This window comes from Corapipo altera, unplaced genomic scaffold (assembly GCF_003945725.1).
Source record: "Corapipo altera isolate COAL_440 unplaced genomic scaffold, ASM394572v1 24, whole genome shotgun sequence".
Taxonomy (NCBI): Eukaryota; Metazoa; Chordata; class Aves; order Passeriformes; family Pipridae; genus Corapipo; species Corapipo altera.
Window position 1 is genome coordinate 7,580,260 of NW_020884903.1, and position 20,791 is coordinate 7,601,050.

General features: G+C 36.5%; 1 protein-coding gene across 1 annotated transcript in view; it reads left to right on the forward strand.

Annotated features, from left to right (window-relative positions):
- The window catches only part of DOK6 (docking protein 6), a 245,518-nt gene extending 229,814 nt beyond the window's left edge, over nt 1-15,704 (forward strand). Inside the window, exon 8 of the mRNA XM_027651017.1 lies at nt 15,342-15,704. Coding sequence (XP_027506818.1) covers nt 15,342-15,481 — 140 coding nt within the window. The 3' untranslated portion in view covers nt 15,482-15,704. The remainder of the gene's footprint in view (nt 1-15,341) is intronic.
- The last annotated feature ends 5,087 nt before the right edge of the window (nt 15,705-20,791 follow it).

Sequence of the window (20,791 nt, forward strand, 5' to 3'; positions counted from 1 at the left end):
ACCCTCTCCGACCTCTCCTCTCCAACCCTCTCCGACCCTCTCCGACCCTCTCCAACCCTCTCCTCTCCGACCCTCTCCTCTCCTCTCCGACCCTCTCCTCTCCGACCCTCTCCGACCCTCTCCTCTCTTCTACGACCCTCTCCGACCCTCTCCGACCCTCTCCAACCCTCTCCTCTCCCCTTCCTTCCTAAACCTTCCCTTCCTTTTTTTTCTTTTCTGTTTTCTTTGCTTTTGGGGAAAGGATATTCAAGATATTTCACTACATCTCTGCTGCTTTTTCAAGGCAATTAATTTTTAAAATTAAGAAGAACAGGTGGTAGAAACTGTAACTGCATTTTTCAGTGTACTCCTTGTTACTACTACTTCTTTACTTTTACTCTTAAAGTAGGAATTTAATAGTGATATAGGATGGGTTCTGTAATGCATCATGATAGTCCAGCTGCCTGAGTCACTGCTGCTTAGCCATTCTACCAAAGATATAAAAATTGGATTTCCCCTTGCTCATTGCCTCTACTAAAATCTCCAGGTATTGTCTGAAAAACACATTTATAGGCACAAAGCATATGGTTCACAGGCTTCAGCAGCAGGTCTGAACTTCTTCTAAAATTCAGATAACTCCCCAGTTGCATTTTAAATTCAATTCCTGATTATCCCCTAAAGTAAATGGACAGACAGATTTCACATCCCAGAAAAGTTCCTTTTTTAGTATATGATTGTTCTCATGAAGGTCTTTAAAAAGGCAAAAATACTTGTTTCATTTTGTTTTGCCTTTCAGTGAATTTATGAAGCCAAGTATTGTTGTACTGAGTACTGACTGGCAGATATTTTGAGGCAGTACATCAGTTTCTGAGCTACTTTAGAGGCTTCTGTAGCCATTGCTGTATTTCATTAAATATTCATTGCAAAGAAACAAAAGTGGAAGTAACTAACTGTTACCGGGATCCCATTGTCCCGCTTATGAAGGAAAATATGAAATCTTAAAAGAATGCAAAGATCTCATCTTGTGAGAGACAAAACTCTCCAAGAATCATGTAATGCTCCCTCTTCTGTGCCTTAGTGGTGCTCATGTTTGCAGCTGCAAGACTATATAAAGAAAATTATTTTAAGTGCAAATTCTAGCAATGGGATGTAAATATGGTGATTTTGTGATGCAGAAAGTGTCCTGAGTAATCAGGATGGTGCAGTCATCACTGGTGTGAGCTATAACATAAAAGATTTAGCTCCTCTTCTGCTTGTGACATAAATCATCTATATTTTGCTGCTAATAGCATACCTGTTCCATGAGAGTTATCTCACACTTCAACTTGAGGACTCAGCTAAGGAATATTCATTATTGCTTTGTTCTGTTTAACAAGTGATGAGTAAAAGTCTTGGCAATTACTGATTTTTAATTATTATATCTCCAGGGAAAAGGAGGCTATAAAGAGATAAATTAAAAATAACTGGTAAAAGCCATTTGCTTTCTTTACTTTATAAATTGCTTTGTTAGGGTTTTTTTTGGGGGGGGTTGTTATTTTTTCCCCTTAAAATTGTCCTCAATGTACTCTTAAAATAGAGGATATATATATGCATATATATATGCAAGAGTTTGGCTTTACTCTTGCAACCCAAAGCCAGTACCTCATACAACAAAGTTTTGCAAGCTGCCATTTTACCTTAACATAAAAGTGTGTCATCATGTTTCATCAGATATGGTGCCTTCAGAGTTGTCTTTTCTGCTGAATTCACAATTTAACTTCTTTTTAAATCATAGCTAATTTCCAGTTCTCTAAAAATTCCCATTTTTGTGCTACTGAAAAACTACTTGTATTCTGTTATTTACTTCCCTCCCTTTAAATCTGTACTAGTAAACCTAAAAATTTACGTGCAAGTTCATAATTTTGCAGTGTTCCTTGAGAAGTAGTACCATAATTCAAGAATACTGTCTCCTATTGTATACTTCTACATTATATGCTGCTCTGTTGTAATAGGCACTGAGAGGAGAATAGCACAAAAGGCAGCAAGCTGTGGTGGTGGAACCTGTTTTTAATCTCTTTTGTATCTGAGCTGCAAATTCTGAATTTCACCTGCCACTGTGTGGCTGCAAATAGCTGAAAATGACTGAAGCACTGGATGGTCTAGCCATACGTAAGAAATTCCCCAGATTTCATTCAGAAATTATGAAGTGGGTCCTCTACATTACTTTTCTTTATCTTCTACTGCTGATGGCTCCATGTCATCTGTCTTGCTCTTTCCTAAACCACTACTCAACACCCATATCTGTAACATTCAACCATTCTGTGAGATTCATTCATCTTTGTTCACCTCGTCGTCCGTTACCTGTATGCTACAACAGCAGGCATTCATAATGAATTTAGCTTGTGTTTTGCAGTTCTTTCTGGTTAAAACCAATAGCAAAATCGCCAGCAGCAACACGGCTTGCTTTAATGTAAGACACTCTTTTCTCTAAATGCCTGTATGAAGTATAATTACTTTGTACATGTCATGTTGTGAATATGATTGCTGGTTATTGCTTTGTGCTATGGGCACTTTTTTTTGTCGTTTGCTACCTTGCTTTAGTAACACTTCACTAACGGGCAGTGAGATAGGGCAGAATGAATGTCGTTTAAGAGGTGATAGTTGTCTACCCCTTACTGCTTCAACAGATCGGTCAACTGGTTTGCCAGAACGCAAGTTCCCAGCAGCTGGAATTAAGGAAATCTTTTGAAGGAATGTCTGCTGCCCTGCTCTAACAGCTTCTGTGATTTGAGATGCCACAGAGGGAATATCAACAAAAAAACATCCTCAGTGAACTGAGGAACAAAAAAGACTAAACACAGGACAGAATATTTACAGGTTTAATAACAAATTTCCAGAGAGAAGGCATGTAGGTGGTAAAATCAGTGTGTCTTACTATTAACACTGGTTTTCTTATTATGTTTATTTGCTTATTGCAGGGGGGGAGGTGGGTGTTGGAGGAAATAAGTGCTTTGGCTTAAGCTGTTTCTTCTGTTTTCTAAAAGAGTGAAGAAAAAGGGACTCCTCCCACCTCCAGACACAAGCAGATCAAGCACTTTGACACACCTTTACCAGATTTATCTCCACTCTACCATTACACAGGTCTGATGAAAAAATGACACAGTTTGTTCACACTGAATCACAGCGAATTCCCTTCCAGGGATAAAAAAGCAGAAGAACACCACTTGCATCCCTCAGTGAATTACAGCCATTGTTTTTGATTTCCTGGTGGGTAATTGAAGGTTTTTACAGCTAGAAGAAATTATTTATAGAGTCATGAAAAATGGATTAACTTTCCTGAGTGCTTCATTGATGTTTTAGGCATCTACTTTATTCCAATTAAACTTATATAATCTAAAAATCAATGAACTTCTTTATTTTAGAGAATAAATTATAGAGGAAAATAATTTGTTTAGCCTCTGTGAACTGCCTTATTGCCACATATTTTATATATGTAATCTCTGCAAGGAACAAAAGAACTGAGAGTGCTATTACACTCAGTACAGACAGAAACCTTTCCTTTATTCCATCCATTTAATAAACCTGCAATGGCAACTACCAAATGACTCAGAAGAAGGGATAGAAATGTACAGATCAGACATATCCGTCCCCAAAATTAGGTTTATAAAGTTTTCTGTTACTTACAGAATTTTTCAAACTCAACATATACCTCAAATACCTGTCATAAAATCCATTTCTGTATTTTTTGTGTACAGAGGGTGTGTTTGTCATCTAAATACTCTGGAATTTGGTTTGCAATTCAGATCAATGCATGAAAATTTAACTCTAGAGAAGATGTAACTAACTGAAGATAAGTAGCATGTTTAACGTTCATAACTAAACAAACTTTAAAAATTACAATACAATCTTTATTCGTGGGAAAAAAATAATTCTCAGTCTGGACACGGAACAGAGATGGAGATGGGAAGCTCTTAAGTTACCGCTGGCTGTAAGTGGGCACTATTACCATGTCAGCAATTAGCATCAACTCTGTAACCAAGTCCCTTTGCCTATGTCATTGATGAAGGTGTTGAACAGCACTGGTCTCAACACAGACCCCCGAGGGACACCACTCACCGTTGATGTCCATCAGCACTCTGAGCCATTGAGGTAGTTGATCATTACCCTCTGGATGTGACCATCCAACCAATTCCTTATCCATCTAACAGTCCACCCGTCAAATCCTTTTGTCTCCAATTTAGAGAGAAGGATGTTGGGGGAGGCTGTGTCAAAGGCTTTACAGAAGTCCAGATATCCCTTGTCCACTGAGGTAGTCACTCCATTGTAGAAGTTTGGTCAGGCAGAAAATGCCCTTGGCAAAGCCATGCTGCTTCTAGGAGTATCTGTTCCATGATCTTCCCAAACGCAGAGGTGAGTCTGACAGGTTGGTAGTTCCCAGGGTTACATCTTTACATTTTTAATTTAGAAACATTTTTAATGACTTCATGCCGTTTAGCAGATTGTCTTTGTTATTTCAGTGGGAAAGTATCCAAGCATTCTTAAATTAGTAGTTGCAGTTTTTCAGTAATTCAGTCTGTCCTTTGAAGTGAAAGTGGAGCAGGTAAAGTGAAAGGTGAAGCCCTGTTTTAAAGAAAGTCAAGCAACCTTACATTTTAGAAAAATGCCTGTGGTCTCAAGTCTTATTAATTAAGAACAACCTATAATATCAAATGGAGTTTTAAAAAAAATAAAATAAAAAATTATCTTTTCTCCTTTAGAACTTGTGGAGAGGTATGTCTTTCTGTTGTCAAGTACTTGAGGAAACTTTTTAATATAACCAAAGAGCTAATTACCAGCTAATGCAATATTTCACTTTTATATGGCATCTACTATTACTATCTAGTTGCAGCTTGAAATAACATTAAGGTCCTCTAAAGAATATTTCTAAGGACAATTTCATAGAAAGATATTTCCTAGAGAGTTTAAATCTGAATAACAAATGGTTTAATAAATGCTTTCAGTATATGGGTAAAAAATAGAATAGCTTTGGAAAGGTAGAAGTTCTAAAAACTGAGTTTCATCCCTGCATATATTAATGTAAGATCTATTTACCTTTCTGAAATTTGTTCATTGGTGGAAGAAAAAAATGTAAAATCTTTAATCGGTTTAAATAACTCATTGTATTAAACTGGGAACTGTGTTTACCTCCCACAAATCACCCTTCCCCTCCCCTTCCCAGTAAAATATACATAAACAAGACTAATTCCCCATGTTACAACATAAATACAAAGTTCTTTGAAGGAAAGACTTTTTACCAGAGTCCAAGACTTTTTCCTATCATTGGAGGACATTTCCTACAGTTCGAACAGCATTCTGTCCTTAGATACCTCTAGGGTGACTCTGAGTGGTGTAACAGAGGTAGAAGAATATGATCAAGAACAGATGATGAATTTTGCTGCTTTTATGCAGCCAGAAGCTCTAGCACAGCTCAAACAAGACTGAGTCTGCAGTGCAACCATTTGCTGAGGCACAGCTGATGCCAAAAGGAGTGGCCCAATTACACCTCATAACCATTTCCAACAGCCGGGCATTCCAGCCTCTTTGAACAGCCCAGAAGTAGAGCATATCTGTCTCCACAGTAAAAACCAAACTGGTATAAAATATGTTTTGAATTTTGTTTTGCTTTTTGTGTGTTTGTGTTTGATAAGGGTTAGTTTTGTTACCATTTATCTCCCTATTTCCCTGGTTCTTCAGGTGCGCAAAGAAACTGCCTGGGAGCACCAGAGGAAGGGTTCAGCTGTACCACCTGAATGTCTTAGACTTTATGTTTCGTATGTGTTTAGTTCTCACATCATACTCACATAATAAAATTGTCTTTTAAATACAGTATTTGTAGAATAGATATCCATTTGGAGTGGCATAAATCCTTTGTCCTCATTTTTTCCTATGCCAAGCAATGTAAACTATACTTCCTGCCAATTTTTTTCTCATTTTTTTTTCTATCAAAGCTGTATTTTACTTACATAAAAATGTGGTGAAAAACATATTCCCTCCATCCTGTCAGACCAAATTTGTTCTCTGACTTCAGACCTTATGTGCCGAGTTTCATTTTATGGCAATTTTTTTATAGGGTAGTTATAAATCTTTGTGAATGGAGTGTTTATAATGAAAATACTACCAGGCCAGGAAATATTGGCCACACTAAAGATCAGCAGAATTATAATGGCCACAAGATTGAACAGTACTGATGAATCAGCCTCCAGTAGTATCCCATTTTCAAAGGCAGTATACTATCTCCACCCTCTACTCTTTTTATCAATGTAAGTAATTTTTTCCTTCATTTCACTTTAGATACTCTAATACAAAATTAGAAATTCACTGTTTCACTCTATCTCTGTAGTATCAGTAAAATTGCGTGAAGCCATTCCATAGTGGTTTTTGGAATAATGTATCCAAGGGGAAATGTCAACATGATTTGAAATGCAATAAATATTTAACAGTGACATATTCCATATCATCAAAGTGATATGCAGTGTATAAATCTGCATTTTTGCATTGCATTTTTCAGTAAGATGCTTTCTGCTACATCAGTAGCAGATTTAGGTGTTGATTTTTTAACAATATCTCTGATAAAATCTGTCTTTTGATTGGGCATTAGTTTGGCTGTAATAAAAACACAACATAAACATTTTGAGGAAAGGAGCTAACAATTGGTAAACCAAGATAATAAAACTAGATACAGGTAGATGCAATTTACAAGGATGTAAAAGTAAATTATGCTCAAAATCCATTTCTGCACAGAAATCAACAATCAGTTGATTCTCAGAATGACTTCATGCTCTACACAGGAGTCAAAAGCAGACAGCAAAGTGTGGAGCTCTGCTTACTTAAACACAGAAGAAAATCATTGTTTAGGACAAAGTAACTGAATTCACACATTTTTATTTATCTTTGACATTTGTTTCTTTTTTCACTAGCTTTATACTCTTCCTACTTTTCAATTATTCCAGAAGCAGGGTAATTTTTCTGGGTATTTCCTTTTGTTGGTTTGTTATGTCCCCATGACACAAAGTAAACACTAAAATAATTTTCTTGTTGAAGTTTTCCGTAGCTGTTTTCTCTTCCCACCTCTTTAGCCTTTCCCATACACACTTAGAATCAGAGCATTCTTTTCTTCTCATTTCTTGCATTTTGTCATCACCTTATCATTCTGATCTGATTCAAATGCTCCTTGAAGGAAATGTTCCCTTGCAGGAATTTCTCCTTTATCTTTTTTTTTCCTTAGTGTTACCAACATGGAATGTCTCAGTTTCATGAAGTTTCATTTAAAAAGCTCGTTGAGCTTTGAGCTTGAAGGGGAAAGTGAAACTACATTCATTGTGTACAAAAATGCTTTGTCTCTGTTTGCTTTCATGGTAAATGAAATAAATTTACTTGGCACAGACATAAAGTTCAGAAACAGCGTTAATATTCTCATAATAAACCTCAATTTTACAACTTATGTTGTAAGAAGAAGGTTTATATTAGGTTTTATATTAGTTTCTGGTTGACTGAGTCTGTGGTTTAAAGGATAAATTAGACCAGGGATGCTAGCCACCTTGTACAAAGTACTCAGCCTTTTCGGGTAGCTTTGTTAGGGTTCTCATTCAAGATTCTGTTTGCTGTTAATTAACTTGATGATATTTTGACACGTTTCAGAATTAAACTGCCCACATTTCCTCTGAAGAGCTTTTCTTCAAGGTCATGATACCTGTATCTTTCAGTATAAAACAAAATTCCTGACCATAGTCTCTTCTCTATATACACAAATTTTATGTCACCTGTACAGTGGTCCGGAGAAAACAGCAAATCTCCTTTGTGTGAGTCCAGAAGAGCAGATTCTTTAACTGATTTAAAACAAAGCAGGGGATTTTTTTTTTCTCTCACCACCAAAATGTCTGAAAAGAAAATATTGTATTTTGTTACAGAAAAGTTTGGGTTGCAAGGTGGATCTGCTGAATGCAGGACTAGCATAGATCGGGGTTCCCTGATAAATACTTTAAAATCGATAAACTAAAAATTGAAAGTATCATTGCTGAAAATTTGATTTCTGCAGAACCTGTGAAACCAAACTGAGAAACCCTTCTTTCTGAGAGTCTTCATCTGGAAAATTATGTTTGTTTTGAAGTAAAGTTGGACCTTAGCCTAATTTTGTGTCAAGTGCGAACATGATTGCACCTCCTCCAACTGTGTTGGCATAGTTAAGGAGCTGGACTCAGAACAAAGAGAGAGAGGAGGCTGGTTTAGTACTGCAACATTAACACAAGTGTAAAAAGCTGCAAAGATGAAATCACTTAATCTCTGTAAGGACCGCTGCAATCTGTATAAGGAAGACAACATAAGAAAGCTAAGAACAAACTTAATGTGTTTATCTGCACAGTGGCTCAGAGTGCAAAACTACAAAAATTGCTACTCCTGTCAGACACTTTCTTTTACTTAATCTCCTTGTAGTTCAGGCATGTAGGTTTACAATTATGTATAACAAATAGAAGACCACAAGTTGAAGAGATATAGCATGTAAAATAGATAATTTTTCCTAAATATATGTCATGTTTTGGTTGCAGGAATGTTGGCAAAAAGGGAAAGGATTATTTGATAATGTCAGACATGCAAATAACTTACTTTTCCGTCTCCTAGGTGGAGATGTTAGGTCATAGGTGTTTAGATATGTCTCCTCCCTTTATAAACACACAGAACCAGAGAAAGATGTGGGTGATGTTCTGATATTTCTACCACAGCAGCTACATCAGTTTGTGATAGCCTAAGTAGATAATGCACAGGTTAAATGCAGTAGAAGAACAAGTATTTAAAAAACACTATCTGGAAAAACACAACAGCAAGTAAGCTGACCTGGTCTTCAGTCAATACATTAGATTTAGTTATGTGTTTCAAGACATTGCTTTTAAATGGTTGCTATTTTGGGTAGGGGTGCAGATAAAATAATGCTCATTTTTACTGTCCATACTATTTACAAGCAATTCACATTGTTTGTAGGTATTGAAACAATTTTTCTGTATTTCAAAATATTGACATGTAGATTGGCTCTTCATAAAACTCCAGCATTCTTGTGCCAAAATTGGAATATTGAAAATTTTTTTCCTAATACTCAAAAATTTGACATATTATAAATTTACCGGTTTTAAACTGTCAATCCTGCAATCTTTCCTCCATGCACTTGTAAAGCTTTTTCTTTTCTAGAGGAGGGTTTGATAACAATGCCAAAAACTTTTAAGTTAAATAATAATCTTTTAATTCTGGAAAGTGTAGAGTTCTGTAACCAGAATATTCTACTTGAATACTTATTAATTTTAATGCCATACAGGAAAAAAGTTAATATTTTATTTCAAATTCTAAAGAAAATGAAAATGTTTTTCAATTAAAAATTAAAAGGAAATTTTAAACTGGGAGGGGAGAGTTTTACATTCATTCTCTTAATATATTTTGTATATATTTTATCATCAATTTAAATTATTTTTATTTGAAAGTATTTCTAATAAATAAACTAAAGCATTTTCTTAAAAATCTGTCTCAAAAATTAGGTTTACTGCTATTCTTTCTCCCTTCAGAAAGATATATACTTGATGAAATGAAATCCAAAATTATTTTAGAATATGTATAAGTTAAACTCAGCTGTGCGCCCTGGAGTTTTAATTCTAACTGTAATTAAATTCAAGAGAAAATTTGTTTTTCTTCATTTGGATCTGAAACAGGCCCACAGTTTCACTTTCAATAAGTGTATGGAAATCAATGTGCTGTAATGTAGTTTATGCTATTTTTCTGTTTCCATCTGCTCCCTTCCATTGCATCTTTTTGTGAGTGACAGCATAATAATTGCTGTACCAATTAATGCCCTTCCAATCCAAGTGCATCATTACTGCAAAATAAATGTTTTGCTTTGTAGCAGTTTGTCCTGCTATGAAACTTTTCTTTAGTTATTCCAGTCATCTAACAGCAGAAAAGGAAAAGCTGCTTTGTCATCAGTAGCTCAATAGAAAACACTGTATATTCAATATGGAGAGTTGACAGAATTTTAACCAGTATCAATTCATAAATAGGATAGCAGCAATCATTTATTTTCTGCCTTAAATGAAAGTATCCTTTTTTGCAATAATAACCACTTAAATGATTTGAGATTGAAGTAATGGGGATAAAAAAAAGGAAGCTAAAAAAAAAAAGGGGGATAAAAGCTTCCATCTGAAATAAGCAGTCATAATAATTTAGTTTTTTCCAGTAAGAGTTTCATTTTCCCTTGTGGGCTTTCAGTGCATAGCTACAGTGCATTTCCCACTTTGTCCTGTGTCTTAACAAAAATGCTGCAAAGAATATCAAACGTTGAAGCACTTTGAGATATACTTCCCCATACAAGTGATATCCTCATTACAATTGGTGGACCTCCTTTAGTATAAATAGGATCTTTCACTGCTGTTGGGAAAGTCCATAGAGAACATAAATCTAGATTAAAGACTGGTGCTAGTTTTGTGAACTTTTCTGGCCCAAGGGCTACATTTATATTGTCCGGTGAGAATTGTGTGAGGAAACAACATAGAACTAACTCCTTCTTACTAATGTTTCATTCCTCAAACATATGTTAGCTAATTGGTTTTTTTCCACCTCCTTGCACTATCCTTTGTGCAAGGATAAAGTCTCATCATCTTTGTTTCTGTTTTCCAGACTGTTCTGTTTATTGTGAACAACAGAATTTTCCAATTAATATTTCTAAAAAGAAAAGATTGCTTTACAATGAAATTAGTGATTCACTTTACTTGGTCTTAGCTTGCACTTATTGATTCATAGAAATTTCTTTTGAGTAACCATGTTTTTCTATATCATTTACAGAAACATCTATAGCAATTACAGAACTCTTGTCCTCATGAAGTCTCAGAGCACTCCCAAGAACAAAACACAGTACCAATAAAATATCCAGTTGGCTTTAATTTAATGACTTCAGTTTTGCACTCATAATCTTGGAAATGAAAATGTCAAATTTTATTTTCAAAAATAAATTTATTATTATGTAGAAAAATAAAACTGCATTAGAATTACACCCTTTTGTTTGTTCAGAGGTTAAGAAATCCCAGATGAAAACTTACTGTGCAGCTGCAAAAGTCTGTTTCTTTATTTTACCTAATGAGTATCTCATATGAGGTAATTAAAGACCTGCAACAGAAGCTGAAACACAGAAGTCTCTGGTTCTATTAATTTTTAATCATTGTACTGCAGAAATATAAACTTATATTAGATCTTGTATTAGAAAAGCTTAGTCAGAGGATTTCAAAAGTGGTCCTTCCTCTGGCATGTAAGTAATCTGGTGGCAGTTGCATTAACCTGTATTTGGTTACATATTGCTCACAGGTCATCAATCGCCAAACAAACTGGCACTAAAACCAGCCTGAGAAACCCCTGCCAATTTCTTACCCTTGGCTTGACTGCTTGTTCCTGGTCCTAGGCTTTGCCAATACAGTGATTTGTAGGGCTCTTGCAAAAGAGATGAACAGAGTGCTTCAGTCTACAAAACAGTCTTTCAGTCGCAATGGCACAACTGAGGGCAGTGAACAGCAGCGTCGGTACAGAGGAGAAAGGGAACATTTTCAGCTGATTTTTTACAGAAAATGCTATGTCGAACCATATCCACAGGCAGAGGGGAATTTTAACACAGGACTTCTACATCAGAGATGAGTGCTCTAACCAAAGAATATCAGATGAGAATCCCTTGAATTCTTGTATTAGAAAAGTGTGACCTTTATTTCATTTAGAAAAGAAAAAGTTTCGGCACCTGCCTTCTAGTTAAGAATTTGAATTCTGAATTCAAAATGGAGAGAAACATCTTCAATAAGCAGCAGTAAGGGAGTTTTTAAAGCTTATCCGTGGATCTCTTCTCCTCTTTTTTTTTCTTTTCATTTAGCTGGGTACTGCAAGTTTTCTCTCAGAAGTTGTGATCGATCTACTTATATGTACATCAGTCACTGCTGTTACTAGGAAACCATTGGGTTTTTCTTCTAAAGAACTGTTATAAATAAGCGCGATGCCATGAAATAAGATCCTTGTGTATACTGCCTCTGCTTCCAGCATAATTAAGATCAGGACAAATCTAATTTTAGTGTAATTTGCTGGGTTACATTAGATTTTCTTGATGGATCATTCATACCTAATTACTTTAGACTACAGCTCCATTGCATTCTTTAATCCTGAGAGTAAATTTGAATAAAGGATGAAGTAGGCTGAATAATGCTTATGTTTCCAAGGTCCTGTCCTAGAACAGAAAAAAAATACATTTCCTCTGTAAACCACATGAAAAAAACCTCTCCCAGTACTATTGGTGTCCTCAGGTCATGAAGTGTGTGTTAATCAAATTCATCTTATGCTGACTTCAGAAGAATTTTAGAGAAGAGTTGGTTTTGTATTCTTGAAAACAGCTGTGGTACAAAAGAGCTGCAAAATCCACAAACAGCATTCTTCTTCTCTCTTAACCTCTTAGGCCCCAAATATGACTGAAACTGAAAGTTTAGAAAGCTATGAAACTTTAATTCTTTACTTACAAAAACTTCCCCTGTATCTTTAATTTCAAAATCCTTACTGCTGACATAAAGCCTAACTTTGGAGACACCACAGTACCTAAGATTCCATAAGACTGATCAGCTGTATGAGTATTACAATAATATTTAGTAGGAATGCAAATTAAAGAATCTGTTATAATTTAAAATTTTCAGTATATGATATACTGATTTTTAATAAAAAGTTGAAAAAAACCCTAAATTTTGGGAATTTACTACTTAGAAATCTTTACCCAGCTTGGAACCACTGGACATTATTTTGCCGTGATTATTTTTTATTCATTTATTGAAATGTGTTAGCATCGTTAATTGCTTTTTTAAAAATGTAAGTTGAAAGTAAATATATTGTATAGATCCATTCTTTCCTAAACTCACAAATTCTCTATTACCCGTAGCTTTCTCATTTCATTTGAACCAATGTTGTCTCTTCCTTATGCTAGTATTTTCGTAAATTGACATCATACTGTTCGACTTGACATCAACCATGAGTCTTAGACCTCTTGGCTTTATTAAGCATGCCTTAAACTTTTTGGATCTGTGTGTCTCTCTGCTCTTTCACTACATATCCTAGCAGTCAGGAGAGAAGAAGTCACTTATCCTCATTAACCACTTTGGTTACAGAATGGCTAAAATCAGCCCTTTTGTGAGATTTAGCAGCTACAAATTTTCTTTCAAAGAACAGTACAGGATGTGCTAACATTTGAGGCATATATACAGGAAATGAAAGAGCTGAATTTAATTTCCTTTTTAACCCTAATAGGGTCAAATTCATCTACATTCTAAGAGACTCTCGTAGTTCCTTAGCTAGAAATTAGTTTAGGGGTTCTCTTCATCACTGTATTAAAGTTGCACTGTTCTAAAAAAGTGAATTCAAAATTAATTATATGAGATACAGCATATGACAAAAATAGGCCTGGGTTAGGGAACTCCCTTGACTGGTAAGTTTCTTTACTTCTGATTGTTGTCACAGGGACTGTTTTACATTTTTTGGATAAAATACATTAAGAGAATGGAGTTAAATATACCTTGACATATTTTATTTATCTTTATTAGTAAGAAAGAGACAAATTTTACATAGGAAATCGCATGGCTAGTTTAGCCATTCCTTATGGCCCTTAAAATACAATGATTTTAGCTTCTGGATAAAAAGAAAACAAGGGTTTGCATCCTTAGAAGGAAAAATGCCAGATATGGAACACAAAATTAAAACCAATCTTGCAACTTTCTATGTTTAGGTTTGCATTAAATTAGAAACAAAAAACCCTGACAATAACAGTGATGCAAATCCCAAATAAAAGTAAAAAATGAATGAAGGCTTTACTTAATATTGTTTTTAAAACTTGGCCAAAGCAATAAAACCTTTAAAACTAATCTCAAACATTATCAGTGTTTTTGCCTTGTTACACTTTAATTCAGTTTGATGCAAAAGCTTTTTGAAGCAGAAAACATTTAAATTTCTCATCTCAGTCAAGTTTTGATAGCCAATGTCAATTTAACCCAGTGAATGAATAACAAAAATTCGTTAAAAAATTCATCCTGTTTGGTCATGCTATGAAAGGGATTTTTATGACAATTGACATGTCAGTGGGAGTTTAGTTTCTAATTTTATTGTCTCCAGTGTCACTAAGATGTACCTTTTTTTCTATTTTTCATTTAGTTGGGGTTTTTTGCTCTCTTGGTCCGATCATTGCTCTGATAGACTCATGTTCAGGGGAAATCATGATTTTTTTTCATGAGGAAATCAGTAACATACCATAATCAAACTTTTCCAAATGCAAGTTATGACAAAGTTTTCTCAAATCCGGTGAACATCATTCTTGGTTCCAGCACTACTGGGCCAGTCTAGAAAGCTGCTAACCGTTTTGGAAGATTTCAACATGAGCTAAATTCTTTATTGTTTTTGTCTATACCATCGCATCTATTTCTTAATATCTCTGTGGTTTAAGTTAAAATATGATTTTGCATTCCTACAGATAATACATGTATTAAAGACATTTTTAAAAGCATTACACAAAACCATTTTAAATCCAAGCTTCAATATATATTTCAAAAATAAAAAGACAATAAATGTTGCATGAAGATATACACTTTGGAAGTTTACTTTTTGTTACTAATTAAAGCTCAATTTCAAAAGGGTATTCTGAGATAGGAAAATTATCAAGTTACAGAATTGGGTCATAAGAGTCACCTGAGTTTTGTCACTGGCTTTTCACACATGGTTTCTCATCTTGTTAATGGAAGTCATGGTTATATGAGATTCACAAGCCCATCTGAAAAAACATCTTGCACGTCCTCTTCCCAACGAGTATTCTGCCATGTGCACCATATTCCACCTCCAGTGCTTTTTGAAATGACAATGATGCTGTGTTGACCTGATAAATTTGCATCCTTTTTGAAAGACACTAAGTACAAGAAGCGGCATTTGTGAGACTAATCCCTTTGAAACTTCTGGCATTACTTCTACCACTTGAGCAGTGCTTCAGATAAAAAAGAGGAGCATTTGTCTAACATGGCTGAGACTTACAGAGTAGAAAATATACAGATGTTACACTCTGAAATTTTAAAAGACTTTTGACCCTAAATTATGCCTGAGCTGGATCTAGGGCTTTGCCGGGAATCTGTCAACCACTTCTGCCCTCAGCCACAGGAAATACTCTCTTCTGCAGCCCCAGGAGGGCCCAATGTAGCATGGCTGCTCTCCAGGTGCCCTGGCACTTTGGGGCTGTATGAACTTCATCCGTCCGAGTCCATGTCCATGGTGAAAGGCTTCAAACCCAGTTACATCTTTTGCATTCATGTCTTCCCTCCCTCCAGGTCACAGCCTCAGCTCAGCAAAGGTGTCCCGGGCGCAGACATTTCCCAACTACCCCTCGGAGCAGGACGAGGAGCACCAGCAGTCCCTCTCCTTGGCCAACAGCTATGCCTTCAGCTACGGCTCGGGGCTGGTGCAATGACAGCCGGGGGTGTCCGGCTGAGACAGACAGTTAAGCCTGGAGCCTGTCTCCAGGGCCAGGGAGCCTACTGGCGCCCTCCACACCCACCATTTGCCGTGAAAACTGATGCCTACCAGCTCCAGCCGGGTCACCGCCAATGCAGAAACCTGGAGAGGCGGCTTCCCTGAAGCAAAGGCTAAGTCTTTATTTATTTATTTTGCCATTCCTTTTGTCAGTATGTTCAGAAAGGAGGGGTTTGGGGGGCTGGGGGGAGGGAGGAAGGGGGACATGTTTGTGTTGTGAAAAAGTGGTGGAAACAAATGAAACTGTGTTGGTTGATGTGAAGGTTTCTGCATGACCGGAGAAGGTTCCTTCTGGGGCTCCATCACGATGGCGCATTTGACATTGGGGCCTTCCTTCCCTCCCCCACCAGCACGCCAGCCTGTCTTCACCCGTAACCTTTTTAGGCCCTTGCTGCAGCCTACTGATTCCCACTGGATTCCCACCAAATCCAACATCAGTGCTGTGGGGGTCACCTTCAGAAGCAAGCAAGTTCACTCACTACTCTAGAGGGTGGTTGGGTGTTTTTTGAGCCAGACACCAACACATACTAGAATATCAGGCTGATATGTTTTGTTGGGAATAGAGTTTGATGTGTTAAGGTAAGGTTATTGCCTGGCCCAGCTCTAATCTTAAATTCCCAGGGCACAAATTCATCCTATACTAATACTAGTGCAATTCTCATGATGCCCCTGAGAGCTGTGAACATCCATAGCAGCAGCACAGTCTTGTTCTCAAAGCTGCTGCGATGTCTTCTTATTTGCAAATTATTTAGATAACCATGTCTGCAAGCCTGACTTTAAAAAGTGGGAAAACTGTTTTTCAGACAAATAAAAGTGGGCCACATCCCCAGCTGGCGACCGCCTGTGCCACGGCGGTCTATGGTAGAGCTGAGCTCTGGTCTTGTCTTTCTGGTCAGCGTTTGATTTTCTCCGTTTCCTTCTCAAATTTCTGTTTTGGATGCACATTGTATCTTGTATAATCATGTGTCAAGCACCTGTTTACTTTCAAAAGGAGGATGAGTACATCTCAATGGAAATTTTCTGTCTTTGGAAGACGTCTTTGAAAAATGAACTGTAGTAGGTGTTTGTAACAGTAACGAGGGAATAAGTTGGAAGGCATACCTCTAGGTGGGAAAGGAGTTTTATCTATCCTGGACATTTAGATTTTTGTAAGTGTTATCAAACATTTATGTACTCCTCACGATACCCTGAAATGTTTGAAACTGTGAGGAGAAAAATCTGCCCTCTTGTATGATCTGAGCAGCTTTGTGTTCTGTTCCCAGTGTGAAACAATTGCCATGATTACCAGAGGGATTCATCTCATTGGTTGTTTCTCAGGACAAGTTGAGGAAACGTATCAAGGAGGAGACACGTAGACTCTTTTCCAATGAAACAATAGGGTTTATGTACCATAATTTAACTGAAAAATGCTGTTGGGTTGTTTTATATATGCACATATATATATATGTATTAAAAGGTATAGAAGAAACTTCTGCTTTTGATTAAACATTTACTGATACAGTATGTTCAGCTTTTCTCCAACCATTTTCCAGGCAAAGAGACCTTGCAGACTTACAGCTTTCTACACCTCAGTGAACAGCTGCTGAATAAAAAAAGCATTGTGATCTGCTTGAATGGAGCACTTCTACCCCACCACAATCATGGTTATTTATTTTTCCCCTTTTTCCTTGTCTTGTTCGCTACCTCTTTTCCTTCTCGCAATGCTGCCATACTCAGGAATAGAACAACTCCCTGCAGAGAGTATTTTGATAAGCTAAAATGAAAAACTGCTCTCCCACGCTGTCAGGGAGCTGTACCTGTGGCGCTCTCTGAGCTGTACCCATCAAGGAAGCTTCATTCACACTTTAATTTAAGAAAAAAATTTGATTGCCATTTTGTTTAGGGAAAATTTCCAGTTTGCAAATGTTAAATGAAAAATGTGATATGAAAGGATAGATATTCTGCTGGTGTAATTCTGTTATTCCATGCAGCTTTGCCGAGTATATGCCTTTTGAGGAACTGGTCAGTTATTTTTATTCTTTTGCAACTGGGATTCTTCCACTTGCCCTAAAATTATACATATTTTCTATAAAACTCCTTATATTAGGTTTTCAATATGTTCTACAGATTCAGTGCTGTGTCCATTTTCATCTGCGACTTGAATACTAGGTATTTAATAATTACATATTCTACATAGTCCCAAAGTGGGGAAAAGCCTAAACAGGAGAATACCAGAACTGCTTTATAGTTCCAGTGCCCATGAACTTTAAGAACTTACCTAAATCCTAAACCTAGTACTTTAACTGCATTTAGATAAAAAGCATAAGATCTATATAATGTACTCTTTCCATTTCCTGGGGAACGATTGCTGACTGTGGCTGTCTTCCTATGCAGTACATGAATATTGTGTAGTTATTGAAAATGTAGATGCTATTTTCAAAGAAAACACAAAAAAAAATGGAAGGAGGTGGGATTGGCTGTGTATAGCAGCTTTACTGAATATTTTGCTTTAGTTGCAAACCATCGTCTCAACTCATACGTTCAGAAAATACCTGTGAGGTCTCATTTTGTAGCAATACACAGAATATTGAACTCCAGGACAAAGCTGGAGAACACAACCAATCAAAAGCATATCCGACTTGTTGGGAACCTATTTCTTGTGGAGACTAAACACAAGCACACTGGAAGTTTAAAATAAAGATGCAACTTCACAGTGTCCTGCAACACAGTCTAAGAAAACGCAGCACCTGAAGCACAAAGGTATTCAGCAGCCATTGGATGCTGCCATTAGTGCCATTCCTGAACAGAAGATGATATTGCTGTAACATTAGTGTATTCACATAGCTTCCACAAATGTTCCTCAGAAAAGCTCCATGAGAATCAGGCAGACACTGCACCAACAGTTTGCCAGAAAATTCTGTTTTCATGGAATTGCTTTAATTCCTGGCGTAAGCCTGTTGATAATCTAAGTGATGCCCCACTGAGACTACTTGGTACAGCTCCTAGTGTTTCCACCAGAAGGAAAACTGTCTTTTGGAACACATGGTAGAGCTGCCTGCCTAGAGACTACAATGGCCTTTAAATAGACCCAGGGACCCCATGGGACCCTGTTCAAGTCTCGGCTTTCTTCATGTGCAAGGCACACAGATGATACATCTGCTCCTGACCCAAGAGTTGGTCTCTGTTTTCAGCTAATGAGCTGTGAAGAGATGGAGGGCAACAAAATGTCTTCAGTGGTAACCAGGTGCAGCTGGTACAAATGGAACTCAACATTAGTACATTATAAAATAGGAGAAATAAAATAAGGCTCTTTCTTTCATTTCAGTTCTGAGGATGTGTTATGAATATATAACTGCAACCATGACTTACATTTTTTAAAAATCACCCTTGATAACAATATGCTCGCCTCTATGAACAAATAGCACACAGTGTTACTAAATATAGTTACTAATACATCTTAACTGTGAATATTATAGATTGATGCATGCTGGCACTTTTGATTTTGAAGTCACTTGGTGCAGAAAAGGTGAAATTGAAAGAGACTGGTAATAAATCATCAAATGGTGCTAAGGAACTTGAATAGTCCCATTTTTTAAACAGCTACATGTTATTACTGATAGTTTAAATCGTCTGTGGCTATATTAATTTAAAACAATTTTATCTGCCTATGTAAAGGAAAAAGAAAGGAAAATTTCTTGTTGCATGGAGTCTGCTGTTTTACTGAGTAAATATTTAGGCATTACTCTCTGTGACAGGCTGTGATTCCAGATCCTCACATATATCAAGTCTATGCAAAGTTCTGTTGCTGGGGTTTTTTGCTGGGTTTGTTTTCTTCTTTTTTTTCCACAAAAGTTACAAGTAAAGCTTGAAAATATAGAGACAAACCAAAGAAGTTTGTTAGACATTGACAATAGCTGCTCTTTTTTGTATAGAAAAAAGTCTACCATGACATTTTCGGAAAATCCTTAATTTCAAAACGCATGCATAGAAATCCTGTTGCAAAGCAGAAAACTCTAATCAAGTTTTGTTCTAGGCTAATCAGACTTTGCTAGAAGAAGGGATTGGAATTGAGTATTGGAGGACAAAAGTGTTTTAAAGTGCTCTCTATAGCAATAATTTAAGTACAAAATACAGCCTTCAGGCACCCATTTATTTAGAAGTAACTACGTGCAGGCAGTCTGTGAAGACCTTTACCTGCTTATGGCAAAGAGGAAAAAAAGATGGATCATTAATCATATTTCTGTATTGAATTTATCAGAAAAGGAATTAACTTCATGCATGTTCAGCTCTCCAGTCAAATGGGCAATGGTATGAGAAGTAGTGGGGTTTTTTGAGATATTTGGTCTTTAGGAATTGACAAAGACCATCAGCCTGTAGCATATAAACCTCTAACTCAGACTTAGGTCACCAGCCACATGTACCAGTTTTCATCTGGTAACCTAGAAACTGCAGGGTGAGAAAAAAAAAGATTCTTGAATGGCTGTGCTTTTATCATGAAATAATTATTTTTTTATCATGAAAGAATTATTTTCTTCCTAAAAAGGAAGGAGTAATGAGTTCCAATTAATCTCTACTTTAGTGTTTAATAAGAGTGTATTTGTGCCCCTTTTTATACCTACTGCAAAGGACTAAGTGTGGTTTTTATCCACACACAGAGTACCTTGGACAGTGGAGAAAGTGTGAAAAGCTGCTGTTTGATTACAAGAACACATCCAACAGCACTGGAAAATTTCGTTTTTCCATACATCATCCGAATACTTGTGACTCTTTCCAAACACACTTATCACACAACATGGTCTATTAGAATATTACATTTTTCATCACAGACAACTGGTCAGTATGCCTGCTTTTGTTTTGTAAGTAGAGGGTAATGACTGTGCAACACCATTGTAATGGCATAACTTTAAAATCAAAGGTTGGATGTGAGGTTGGATATATGAATTCTGCAGTTCTTGCACTCCATGAAGGGTCCTGTGTTTGTTCTTGATAGTATCAAAAAATGCTTTTCCCTTTTTGTTTTAGATAAAAAGGTACAGTATATTGGAAACAAGTATAGGGATGTGGTGGAATGAAAGAATTGTCAAAGAATATTGACTCACTTTTTGTAACAAAAAGTTTGTCTCTCTGTCCAGGTCCTTACAAGACAATAAATGGTGATGGGTGAAGGTGCTGTATATTCAGCAATTGTTTAAATGGCATTATGCTTAGAAACCTAAGTAGTAGAATCTGCTGGTGAATTGTTGCTATTAAAGAAAATAGAAGTTTCACC